The 12,427-nt window shown below is 49.8% G+C and overlaps 1 protein-coding gene across 4 annotated transcripts in view; it reads left to right on the top strand.

Moving 5' to 3' along the window:
* robo3 (roundabout, axon guidance receptor, homolog 3 (Drosophila)) overlaps nt 1-12,427 on the top strand; it is an 87,477-nt gene that overhangs the window by 4,842 nt on the left and 70,208 nt on the right. For 2 of the 4 annotated variants that reach the window (XM_086225792.1, XM_086225791.1), the window contains exon 2: nt 11,273-11,599. In XM_086225792.1, the coding sequence (XP_086081918.1) occupies nt 11,273-11,599 (327 nt within the window). Of the gene's footprint in view, nt 1-7,575; nt 7,657-8,209; nt 8,232-11,272; nt 11,600-12,427 lie in introns of those variants that run through there. The other 2 variants (XM_086225793.1, XM_086225794.1) reach the window with 2 other exon arrangements.

The following is a 12,427-nucleotide window of genomic DNA, read 5'->3' as shown; positions in this document are numbered from 1 at the left end:
CAGGACGCTTGGGTCTGCTCCCTGTGGAAGAATCCACCACGTCTCCTGAGCATCATTCCTGCATGTAGGAACCGCTGCTCGTTTCGAGCCACAAGGACATGAGTCCAGAGGGAGTGGCTGGCAACAAACGTCCCCTCCTGTTGTCTCAGGATCAGCAGTCTTCATCGTTTGAAGCACAGCTGTGTTTTTCCATTTTTCATGCAGCTGCCCGCCTGCTAAATTTAGGCGTAGAAATAGATAAATAATCAGTCTTTCTGGCTGGTCCTTCATCAACAAGATGACGTCACAGTCCCGCTTGTTCCTTTACACAATGACTCCTGATGCAATGTGGTGCTATTTGTGCACCATTGGGATTAAAGCTGGGGACTGGCGCTGCGCAGAGACTCAGCTGACAGGACAAGTTAGCTGTCGCCGTCCACCCATAAGGTCTTGAGTAGGAAGCCTTGAGGGGCCTGACAACAGAAAGCCTGAGATTCCCGCCTGAGGCTGCAGGCGGAGGGATCGGCTCTAGCATTTCTTCCAGGGGTTTTAGGGAGGCAGATCTGCTCCCTGCTCCCTGAAACTGGACTAGGGGTGAGGTGAGGTGAGCCAGGGGCTGCTGGAGAGCCCGGTGCTACCGCTACCAACACTTGCACGTGCGCTGTTGCTTTCACTACCATGCCGTAACTGCTGGGCTCTGTCAATGGAGAAGGATTAAAGTGACTGAAAAGAACAGTGATGCACATCAATCCAGACGCCGTCGTGTAGAACGGCCCCTTCGCCACCGCAAAATCCTGCCAACCTCATCTCCTGTGAGGCATCCTCCTTCCCTGCTTCACACACACATAAACATAACCATGTTTATGTGTGTGTGTGTGTGTGTGTGTGTGTGTGTGTGTGTGTGTGTGTGTTTTAAGACAGATTTGCTATAAATGTACTGGGTAAGTACGTTCATCTGTGGTGTAGACTATTAGTATTATTAGACCAGAATATTTCTCATGGGAGTTGGCACACACACACACACAAACGCACACGTGCGCGCGCACACACACACACATCTTACTATATATGAGATGCATTCGCACACATGATTTAAAGCTTGAAATTGGATCAGAGGAGGTGGTGAGGTGACGTGTGTTCCTACTCTGGTCTATAATATTGAATCAGGGTTTCATGGAGTACGAACGCAGAGACTGAGAGATGATTGGACGTATGGATGTGGGGGCGGAGCTAAATCTGATTCAGAATAAAGCATGAGTAGTGCACGTGCAGATTATTTTGTGTGTTCGTGCCTCTGCTGGTGAAGACAACAGGGGAGAAGGATTTAGCTTGAAGGGACACCAGCTCTCCTCAGCTTGGTGGGGTTCTGGGTATTTTTATCCACACGTTGCCTTGTCTGTTAAGACTGGAACCAAGATGGGAGTTTTACTCTGGGAAAAAGTCCTTATTTCAGTAATTAATAATCAAACTACTGTTAGGCAGGAAACAAGTTCACCACCTCAGGAGGGGAAGGACTCGTGAGCAGGCTCCTGTCGTACGTTGCTCAGCTCTTGTCGGCTTGTTTACTGAGGTTGTTTAAACCTGACGTTACTTGTGTTCCTGTTTGAAATGTGGAGGTTTGTTTGGAGTGGAGGAGTTCAGCCTCTGGCAGTGGAGCGATCGTTACAAGTTCACCTACCAGGATGGATATTGAATATCTCCCCCTGCTGGGAAGGTGCATCGGGGATTTGTTGCCTATCTGGAACTGTTATACAACATTTTCTGTCTCATCTAATGAATAAAAGGATTTCCATGCAGCATAAATATGTTGAACATCATTTTACTGAGTCGGGGAAGTTGAACACAGAAATGAAAGGTTTCCATTCTCAGCTGAAACGTAGTTGAGAGCAGGTGGCTGCAGGTGAAGAGCTGGGAGGTTCAATTGGAACAGAAAGAGGGTCTCAGGATCAGGACTGAGCTGGTTCACGTTCAGATTTCAAAAAGCTACCAGAGAAAGTGAATATTCCTCTCATGTTCGTGCCTGGGTATGTCCACGTGATTCCAGTGTGTGTGTCACACGTGGGGACGGCTCTCAGGGGCCCTGGCTGTTGGGAGGCTGATACCCACTGAGGGGCTCTTGGACGTCTTCCTGACTGTTGACTGCTCACCATGGCACTGTGACTTGATTGTGGAGTTGAATTTGGATGCGGCGGGGCATGTTTAAGCTAGCGCTAGCCTGTTAGCAGTGTTACCACTTCCACATCGGCTCCATTCAGTTATTTTATTCCGGTCGGTCCTTCCATTCATCAGTGTTCATGGCTCCATGTCGGAGGGAAGTACACATGTCGCTGCGGCGGAGACGTGGCACTTGAATGATGGGAGTGGGAAAGATGCAGCTGATAGCGGATCGCTTTCGGGCACCAAGGAGCATCAATGAGGAGAGCGGGGGGGGGGGTGACAGACACTGTATGTTTCGGTGGCTGACTGGAGAAGTGACAGGGACAGCTCTTTCTGAGAAGTGACAGATGTCTGTTATTTGGAGTGTTGATCCAGGGAAGCAGCGAGTGTGTCTGTGGCTATTTGCTCCCTCCAGCAGCAGCGGCAGCAGCTCCATTTGATGATTGACACTCGCTCATGTTTTCCTGAAGGCAAATGTGCTTATTAAGGAAATGTGAGTTGCGTGACGAGCCAATTAGGAGCCCTCCTCCACTTTTTCTGTCTTTAGATGCCACTGCAAAAACCCAGCATTTATAGCATTTAGAGGATTTGATAGGCAGCTGGGTTGGAATATGTCTGTCTGTCTGTCTGTCTGTTTCTCTCTCTCTCTCTCTCACATACACAAACACACACTTTTATTTCTTCATTCAAACGCAGAACAAACATTCCTTGAAATCTCCCAACATTCAGTAACTGCTGTATTTATCTGCTCTCTCCTTCATGGTCGTGGCTCCACACTGAGACAGACACAATGTTTCACTGCAACAAATCAAATCAAGAGTGGAGCTCGACTGAAACCTTGCTGAGGAGTTTGACCCTGTTCAGAGCACTGTCGACCCCTGGATCAGCACTTGCGCCTCTTTCATTGATACGAAGAGGGACTTCTGAATCACCTGCGTTCACACCTTTGACTCCACTGAGTCAGCTGGACTGTCTGGGATCAGGACCTGAAGCAGCAGCTTCTCCGTGGAGAGAGCGGCGGCCCCGGTGGCTGTCGTGTGTCTTACCTCCGTGCTTCTACAGACCAGGAGTCTGCAGTGGCTGCAGCTCTGATCCAAACCCTCTTTGGTGGAGTCTTTGGAGAAAATCTACGCTTGTTACTGCTGGACACTGGAACTCAAACTGACAGCGATTTGAGGACGCTGCAAGGTTGTGTTTCAGGCCTTAGGCTGCTGGTTTGCAAAGGGTGGAGAAGGTTTAAGCAGAGAGCAGCTTTGTGGAACCGTCCTCTGCATGATCAGACTTGATACATGATGGCTCGCAGAAGGCAGCATTTGACACAGAAACTTCACATTTCAAAATCAAAGAGAATGGGTTGAATTCTCTTCCCAGAGGTGTTCCTGCTCTTGGAAACCAAATCAGAGCTCAATCAAGTCCCAGCCCCTCAGTGCTGTTTCAACACTGCCCGATATCTAGTGTGGGAGGCTCAGCTGTCACCGCGCTGCTCTGCCGCTGCCTTGTCAGCGTGCCCAAACATCCAGCCAGCACTCATTTCGGCTGCTTCACCAGTGGAAGAGGCCACTCTCACAGGGAGGGCTAAACTGAGTTGTCAGTGGCAAGGCCATTTTGGGAGGGGGGTTGTTTTTTTCTCCCAATTTCCATGAACCCCGCATCTTAAAGACGAGAGCGAAAAGAAGCGGCTCCACCCAAAGCTCTCCATGTCCCTGAGAGAAACATCATAAAAACACCCAATTTCCTTTTTCTAAGTTGACCCCCCCCCCGGAGGTCCCCTCTTTATGGCTGGTGCTTTGTATTCTCATGCATGTGCCTCATTTTGTTGTCCCTGCAGCGTTGAAGAGCAGGGGGCTGCAGAGAAAGCACTCCGGCTCACTGCTGCCAATTTAACTTTGAATGCACATTTGCAAATCAATTCCTGTGGCTTCGGTGGAGATGAAGTCACAGAGGAGGAGGAGGAAGAGGACGGGGGGGGGGGGGGGGTTGTCAGTTGTAAAACACCAAACCCTGGTAGAGGGAAGCCAGCCTGCTTCAGAGCTGCAGACGAGTGAGGGATGAGAAAGTTTATTCTATTTATTTCTATTTCTAATTCTATTTTAAATCATGGTCTTCTTCCCCGCTGCATTGACACTGGACTTTTTACTGCCTACGTTGTCACCGTTTTTCTGATTGATGTTTACTAGGAGAGACGGGAGTCCCCATGACAACATTTGCATGTTTTGACTGAAGCAGGCTGTCCGCTGTAGGAAGGCACAGATGTACTGAGACTGGTGTTACATGGTGTGTGTGTGTGCGTGTGTGTGTGTGTGCGCGCGCGCATGAGTGTGTGTGCGCACGAGCGTGTGCCAGCACGGCACACAAGTTCTATTTATATAGTTCCAAGTTGAACAAGTGCAGTAAAAACATTTACCAGTCACAATGTTGCACAGCTGGTTAAAAATCATCAAAGTTTGTGGGCGGGGCAGGCGGTTATCTTGGGTGCAGTGTTCAGGGTGAGCTCAGCTTAGCCTTAATTTGAGGAGCTAAGCCAGAGCAAGGCTCAATCTTTTTCAGCACAGCTCTCCACAGAATGATAAGAAGGGCGGACTTTTGATAAAATGCAGGATTCTGATTGACTTTAAAGTCTGTGGTGTGGAAATGAAAAGCACCGCTCACCCTGGATGGGGAGGAGCCTCCATGTAGCTGCAGTGCCATCCATGTTTTATGTCCTTTTCCCCGCAGGCTCCTGCTGAACTCAATATTTTGATCCTACATGTGATGACACAGAGCGGCGATGAGCTGGTGGGGTTGGCTCAGGACCGCTCAGATTTCAGCAGTCAGCCGCTAATGAGGTGTGAGGATTTGTGTTGACCCCAGGACCTGGCCTCGTACCAATACCAGCAGAAACGGCTCCTTTCAGGGATTTAGTCTGCGACTCGGACCGTCGTCAGAACGTGAAACCATCTTGAGTTTGGAAAGGCGCGTCTGAGCTGTGGAGGGTGCAGAAGCCTGTCAGCTCAGACGATGAACAGTAACTGCCGGAGCTTCTTCTTCCGTCTTCATCTCACAACATTTGTGTGTTTTCTGTCCGTCTGTGCAGCAGAAGCCTGAGAGGCAGTCGACCTGTCATGATGCCCTTTGACAAGAATCACATGAGAGGAAGTCAGCATGATGCTGACTTGAGGAGGTTTGAGCCTTTTCAAAAATGAGTAAATGAAGTAAACAGGTGATGAGCTCACCTGACTGACCAGAAGTCTCTGCTGCCGGCTCATCCAGGTGGCGGGTACCAAGGCCGATACCAGCGGGTACTGATGCCAATTCCCCTCATTTGACCCGTGACTGGAGATCATCAGAGTAAACCTTTCTGACATCAGAGGAGGCTGATTTTGATCACAGTCAGGCTTTGGCATCTTGTTTCAATGTGCGAAAAATTCTCCATCATCCCTCCCTCCATCCATCCATCCCTCCCTCCATCTTCTCCCTCTCCTCCTGTTGAGGGTGGTGGGGGTGGAGCCTTTCCCAGCAGCCTTCCCCCTGGACAGGTCACCAGTCCATGGCAGGGCCAACACATAGAGACAGACAACCATTGGCTCTCCCAGCCACGCCTACGGTCAATTTAGAGTCTGGATTAACCTGGTCCCTCTTGATGTCTTTGGACTGTGGAGGAAGCTGGAGTACCAGAGAGAACCCAGCAGGAACAGGGAGAACATGGAGACTCACCCAGAAAGACCCCGTGCTGCAGCCGGGGCTCCACCCACAACCTTCTTGATGGGGGGCCACAGGGAGGACCACTGCTCCACCCACAACCTTCTTGATGGGGGGCCACAGGGAGGACCACTGGTCCACCAGGCCGCCTCAAAAAATTCTTCGTTTAGTTTAACCTTTCTCTGTTAACGGGGGACTTCAAGTTGATGGCAACAGTCAATATGTATGTGGTTCTGGATCCGATTCTAAGTCCCAGCCCTCCAGTCTTCATGGCCTGATCCGCTTGACTTACTGGGTGTTGATCTGATGTTGTTGGCTTTTCAGAGCAAGTAAATCTGCTTAGGGATGAAAGCCCACTTGTGTTAGTGGTGAAATAAGGCTGCTGAGTTGGCAGAGTTCAGCTGGGGGTGGGGGGTCCACTGTAGATCTTTGGCAGTGGTCCTCAGTTCTTGCTTCATATCAGCAGGACACGACGACCCACTTGCTCTCATCGTAGAGGAGGAAAGTTGTGTTGCAGAGCTCCAGAAGGACTCTGCTGCAGGAGTTGCTGCTCCCTGTGGCTCCTCTGTTCTGTTTCTCTTCTCTTGTTTTGATGCAGTTTTTTCCTTACGTACCACTTCGCTCTCTCTCTCTCACTCTCTCTCGCTCTCTCTCTCTCTCTCTCTCTCTCTTGTGCTCAGGCTGTATTCTATTCACTTTCAATTCAAAGGGCTTTATTGGCATGAAAGTGTCACGATGTGTGTGTCTGCGCCAGTTGCCGTCCCTCAGGTGCTGGCATGTTGATGCGCCTCTTCTTCTCTCCACGTTTCCACCCTGTGAAAACCACTTTGAAGTTGACAGACAATAATTCTCTCTGCACATTGGTCCTGATGTCTGAATCTTTCTGGATGCAGACAGACGCCAGTCTGTCCCTCTGGACTGGCTTCACTCACTCGTTTAGTAAATGTTTTCCTGCTGGATTCACCGATTTGAAAATGACAGTGAGAAAACCCAGAGGATCATCTGGTCGGCAGGAACGTTGATGAACTGATGGCAGCCGACTGGAGGCAGATGGACGAAACCATTAGCAGCAGAGGAGTGCGTGTTGGACGAAACCATTAGCAGCAGAGGAGTGCGTGTTGGATGAAACCATTAGCAGCAGAGGAGTGCGTGTTGGACTAAACCGTTAGCAGCAGAGGAGTGCGTGTTGGACGAAACCGTTAGCAGCAGAGGAGTGCGTGTTGGACGAAACCGTTAGCAGCAGAGGAGTGCGTGTTGGACGAAACCGTTAGCAGCAGAGGAGTGCGTGTTGGACGAAACCGTTAGCAGCAGAGGAGTGCGTGTTGGACTAAACCGTTAGCAGCAGAGGAGTGTGTGTTGGACTAAACCGTTAGCAGCAGAGGAGTGCGTTTTGGATGAAACCGTTAGCAGCAGAGGAGTGCGTGTTGGACGAAACCGTTAGCAGCAGAGGAGTGCGTGTTGGACTAAACCGTTAGCAGCAGAGGAGTGCGTGTTGGACTAAACCGTTAGCAGCAGAGGAGTGCGTGTTGGACTAAACCGTTAGCAGCTGATATTTGAGTTACTGATGGGTTCTGATAAAAATTTGAAATGAAGTGAAGGTACGAAGTCCTCCTGTGTGTGTGTGTGTGTGTGTGTGTGTGTGTGTGTGTGTGTGAGTGTGTGTGTCTGTATGTGTGTGTGAGTGTGTGTGTGAGTGTGTGAGTGAGTGTGTGTTTGAGTGTGTGTGTGTGTATGTGTGTGTGTGTGAGTGTGTGTGTGTGGGGGGGGGATGCTTTTGTTTGCCCTGATGGGAGGGTACACTGAGTTTTATTACTTTAACTGATGTGTTTTCTGTGGCTTTTGGTAAGTAAGACTACGCTAAAACAAGGCGGCAGGTCTCTAACAGGTCTCTAACAGGTCGCTGACAGGTCTCTAACAGGTCTCTAACAGGTTGCTGACAGGCAGGTCTCTAACAGGTCTCTAACAGGTCTTTAACAGGTCTCTAACAGGTCACTGACAGGCAGGTCTCAGGTCCCTTACAGGTCTCTAACAGGTCGCTGACAGGTCTCTAACAGGTCGCTGACAGGCAGGTCTCCAACAGGTCGCTAACAGGTCTCTAACAGGTCGCTGACAGGTCTCTAACAGGTCGCTGACAGGCAGGTCTCTAACAGGTCGCTAACAGGCAGGTCTCTAACAGGTCGCTAACAGGCAGGTCTCTAACAGGCAGGTCTCTAACAGGTCTCTAACAGGCAGGTCTCTAACAGGCGGGCCTTGACAGCATCCCTGTGGTTTCATTAACCACCATGGAGCTCTCAGAGGTGCTGCGTTCCTGCTGTAGCTAACAGGGCCGGAGCTAACAGGCCCCTAGAGGGCCAGCACTGCCTGTTACACACCACCATCAGACAGCCACTCGTCTCCGGCCGTCCAATAAGCCTGACGTGAGCTTCAGCTTGGTCTCTACATCCATCAGCCTCCCTTCACGGGAGGTGGTGGGGGAATACCAGGAATTCAAATAACCTCAGGTTGTGCTGTGATGGGGTCCTGGTGTAGACTCAGAAGGTCTCATTAGACCTCATTTGAAGTGGTTCAGAGCCATAAGGGACCGTCTCATGTTCAGATGTCCGGGATGATAAGCAGCACATCGTCTTCCAGAGCTGATGCTCAGCGTCTGACCCTCCGTCGTCCTGCTGCTACTTAGCTCACTGTCTCAGTCTCTCACCCCCCACCCCACCCAAAGCCTCCGTTTTACATTTCCACTTGGCTTATTCCAACCAGCCTGGACTGTAAAATTTATGAGCCAGTTCTTAAAAGGCTCTGTCCTGCTGCTCTCCCTCGCCATGGACCCCACCCCACAAACCCCACCCCCACCCTTACCAACCATACTCTATCCAGCCATGATATGTAAGCTAACGAAAGGCTACTCAGCTCAGAGACCTCAGGGCTTGGTGGTGCTGGTGGGGGGTATGTTGTGGTGGGGTCTTAACAAAGTCTCTGTTTCCCTTGCAAGAGAGTAAAAACCTCAAAACAGACACGTTTGATGCAGATGGTAATGATGGTGGTGTGATAACACACTGGTTTGCAGGGTCACTGTCATCAGCTAGTCAGCAAATGTTGACATCTCAGAGTTCAGATGGTCATGGAATACCTGGAAAAGGCCTGGAAACCTTTTCAACAACTCAGAAAAGCCAGAAAATGTGGAAAAATCATACAAATTTGCCTCACAAATGCCTGAAAACATAAATTGACTTGGTTCAGATAAGATCGTTGAGTAGGATGTATTTGAGTTGGTATGATCACACTCTAACTTTGGTCAAGTTCTTGTCGGATTGAACTGCTTCAAAACCAGTTCAGTGGTTTCACCAAATGTTATCGCACCTGTGCAGCCGGTGACCTCGGGACACGGTACCGGTTCATGTCGGAAAAAATGACAAATGGGTTTTTGCCGTTAAGGAAGTGAAAAAGAGCATAAACAGCTTGGTGATCACATTCTGGTGCTGTCAGTGTTTGAAAGCAGATGAGACCGAATCTGCTGCTGCTGCTGTTAGATTCTAACAAGAACGACTTCAAAGCCTCGCCGCCATTTCCTGCTTCTCACAGCTTCCTATTTCTCCATCTTTGCGCGTCTAATTGCAGCAGCCCCATCAGACGGCGATCTGCATCACCATCACAACTCTCCAGCTCTGTCACTCCTGGGGACTGAGACCTGGCTTACCTATCAGACCTGCTGACCCTTGACCCTTGACTGCGACAGGGAGAGCCCCACGCATGCAGCAGCTGCATGCTGTGAGTGACGATAGAATGCATCGTTTTCTCTGAAGTAGCTGCAACAATTCCTCAACCAAAATTAAATTAATTGGCAACCGTTTTGAGAGTTAATTTGATTTTTGCAAAACATGTCAAACATTTGCTGATTTTAGACTTTCAATTATAAAAATTGGCTGCTTTTTTGTGGAATATGGCTGGAAGAAGCGTCTTTGTTGTTGGGACCTCTGCAGTGATAAACAGAAGGTACTTTTTGGCTCACAGCAACATTTTGTAGTCTAGTAGTCTATGAGTCATAAGAAAATACTCAGCAGATTAATCTAAGCTAAAGAAAAAAATCCATACAGTTGCAGCGCCAATGTGGATAGGCCTATTACGCAAGTTGCAGGAGGAGAGAGAGGGAGTGCAGAGCAAAGCCGTTCATGTTGCCCTCCTGTGAGTGACGCCACGTGGCTGAAACATCTGAGACTCTGAAAATGTTTCATTAATTTTTAGTTTGAAAGCAACCGATTGTGTGGCTGAGAGACAAAACAACAAAACAGAGTTCTCCTGACAAAGAGGGGCAAGTTGCCCCTCCTGTCATCGTTCCTTCACTCCCTCTGGGGGGGGGGTGCTCTTGCCTGATGGTGCTGGAGTTTGTTATTGCTGCTGATACGTAACTACCGACATGCTGTTACTCAGATGGAGGAGGGAACAAGCTATTTCCCAGCTTGTCAGGGAACCTGTGGGGATGACACGCCGCCGCCGTCCCTGCAGGCCTGTCTGAGGGCCACGGCGCTGCATTTATATTCATAAGTGATTTACAGAGACTTGCACCTTGCAGAGTGCTACAAAACTGCTCCCTCAAACACGGCACCTTTTTGAATGTTTTAACAATCAATGCACAAAGTACGGATTTGATCTGTGAATATTTAGGTTGTCATTAGCATGATTCTTCCACGTTTCCTCCCACGTGAGAGGGGATAGAGGAGCAGGAACGGCTCCTAAAACCTGGAAGGCAAGGCAAGGCAAGGCAATTTTATTTGTATAGCCCGTTTTCACAAACAGTTTGTCTCAAAGGGCTTCATGGCATCATAACAACATCCTCTGCCCTTAGACCCTCACATGGACTGAGGAAAAACTCCATAGAAAACCCTTTTAACAGGGAAAAATCTGAGAAACCTCAGGGTGAGCAACAGAGGAGGGATCCCTCACCCAGGACGGACAGACGTGCAGTAGATGTTGTTACAGACAAGAAAACAGATTACAATACAAAATGTGGGAAACACGGAAATGTTAATAACAGCTGAAGAAGGAAGCTTCTGGTAGGGGAGGCAGGGAGAGCAAGCCAGCTTGATGGGGGACTGGATGGCAGACTTGTTCATGGAAGGGGAGCGCAGGCCGGTGTAACAGTAGGGAATAAGGGGGGGGGGGGGGGCGATGCAGGCGGCGGTTGGGGCTCCGGTGGATCTGTGGAAACACAGGACACAGGAAGGAAGTGAGCATGGTTGAATGGGTGACTCCCTGGTCTTAGAGTTGGTGTTTGGGGTTGTTAAATGCCTGAAATGACACGAGCTTCAGATATTTAGTGTTTTGTTCTACAGAAAAAATACATGAGAAGGCTACACAAAGAAACCAAGCATGTGGTGTGTAACCATGAATCGCCTCTTTGAGCAAACACTGTATGAATGTGTTCGATGCTCACCTTTGCCTTCCCTGCGTTTGTATCTTCCCCCAGGATCTCGACCCAGGTTAGAGGATGCCCCTCCTCGAATCGTAGAACATCCGTCTGATCTGATCGTGTCCAAGGGTGAGCCCGCCACCCTCAACTGTAAGGCTGAGGGACGGCCCACCCCAATGGTGGAATGGTACAAAGATGGCGAGCGTGTTGAGACGGACCGCGAGGACCCGCGCTCCCACCGGATGCTTCTACCCAGTGGCTCCCTCTTCTTCCTGCGAATCGTACATGGGAGGCGAAGTAAACCTGACGAGGGTGTGTATGTGTGCGTGGCACGCAACTACCTGGGCGAGGCTGTCAGTCGCAATGCATCGCTGGAGGTTGCAAGTAAGGCTCTGACTTTTGACTCTTCAGGTTGGAGGTGTGTGTGTGTGTGTGTGTGTGTGTGTGTGTGTGTGTGTGTGTGTGTGTGTGTGTCTGACATCGGATGAGAGCTCAGATAGATTTCGCTGATCATAACAATAGCTGTGCTCAAGATACTGGAGGCAGCATCGCAGGACTCTCTGGTCTCTTATCATCCCCATCACTCGCTTGAGTTAACTCAAGACGCCACCCCTGACCTTGGTGTCACGTCCCCTGGCAGCTTGCACCCCAAGGACCCCCCCCCCCCCCTCCACTCCTTGTACTGTTCTCCAGCCCTCTGACATTGCGTCCTACCGTCTCGTACACCAGAGAGGCTGGCCTCTGTCAGGCTGTCACCAGGCCTCCACGACCATAGACGCATGACAGCTAGTGCCAGCAAAAATATAATGCTTGTTTCCACTGGACAGGAGGGGATGGTGGGGTGGTGGTGGGGAGTGGGGGCTAGTTGTCTCCGCAGCAGGTGTTAGTTCTTTAGAAAACAACAAACTCCTGTCACATCAGTGTCTTAATTGTTATTTTTCTCCTTAAGAGGGCTGCAGGTGACACGTGGCCCCACATGAGACCTGAACAGGGCCAATTAAATCCTTTCTGGTCGATCCGGCTGCTGCAGTTTCTAGACTGTGACTTTGTTGTGACAGCAGCGCAGGTATTTAGCAGAAATCACGGAGGTTGATGTGAATCTAGGGTCTAACTGAAGGAGAGTCTGAGGCGGGGGGCGACTTCATGGGTTTATGTGCCATACATTGCTAGTCAGTATCTGAGGTATTTCTGTTACTGGTATTGGTACCCATG

Source organism: Aulostomus chinensis, chromosome 15, assembly GCF_037954235.1.
Source record: "Aulostomus chinensis isolate RoL2024-O1b breed Wild chromosome 15, RoL_Achi_v1.0, whole genome shotgun sequence".
NCBI lineage: Eukaryota > Metazoa > Chordata > Actinopteri > Syngnathiformes > Aulostomidae > Aulostomus > Aulostomus chinensis.
The sequence above is the reverse complement of the archived record's forward strand: the minus strand, read 5'-3'. Positions and strand labels throughout refer to the sequence as shown.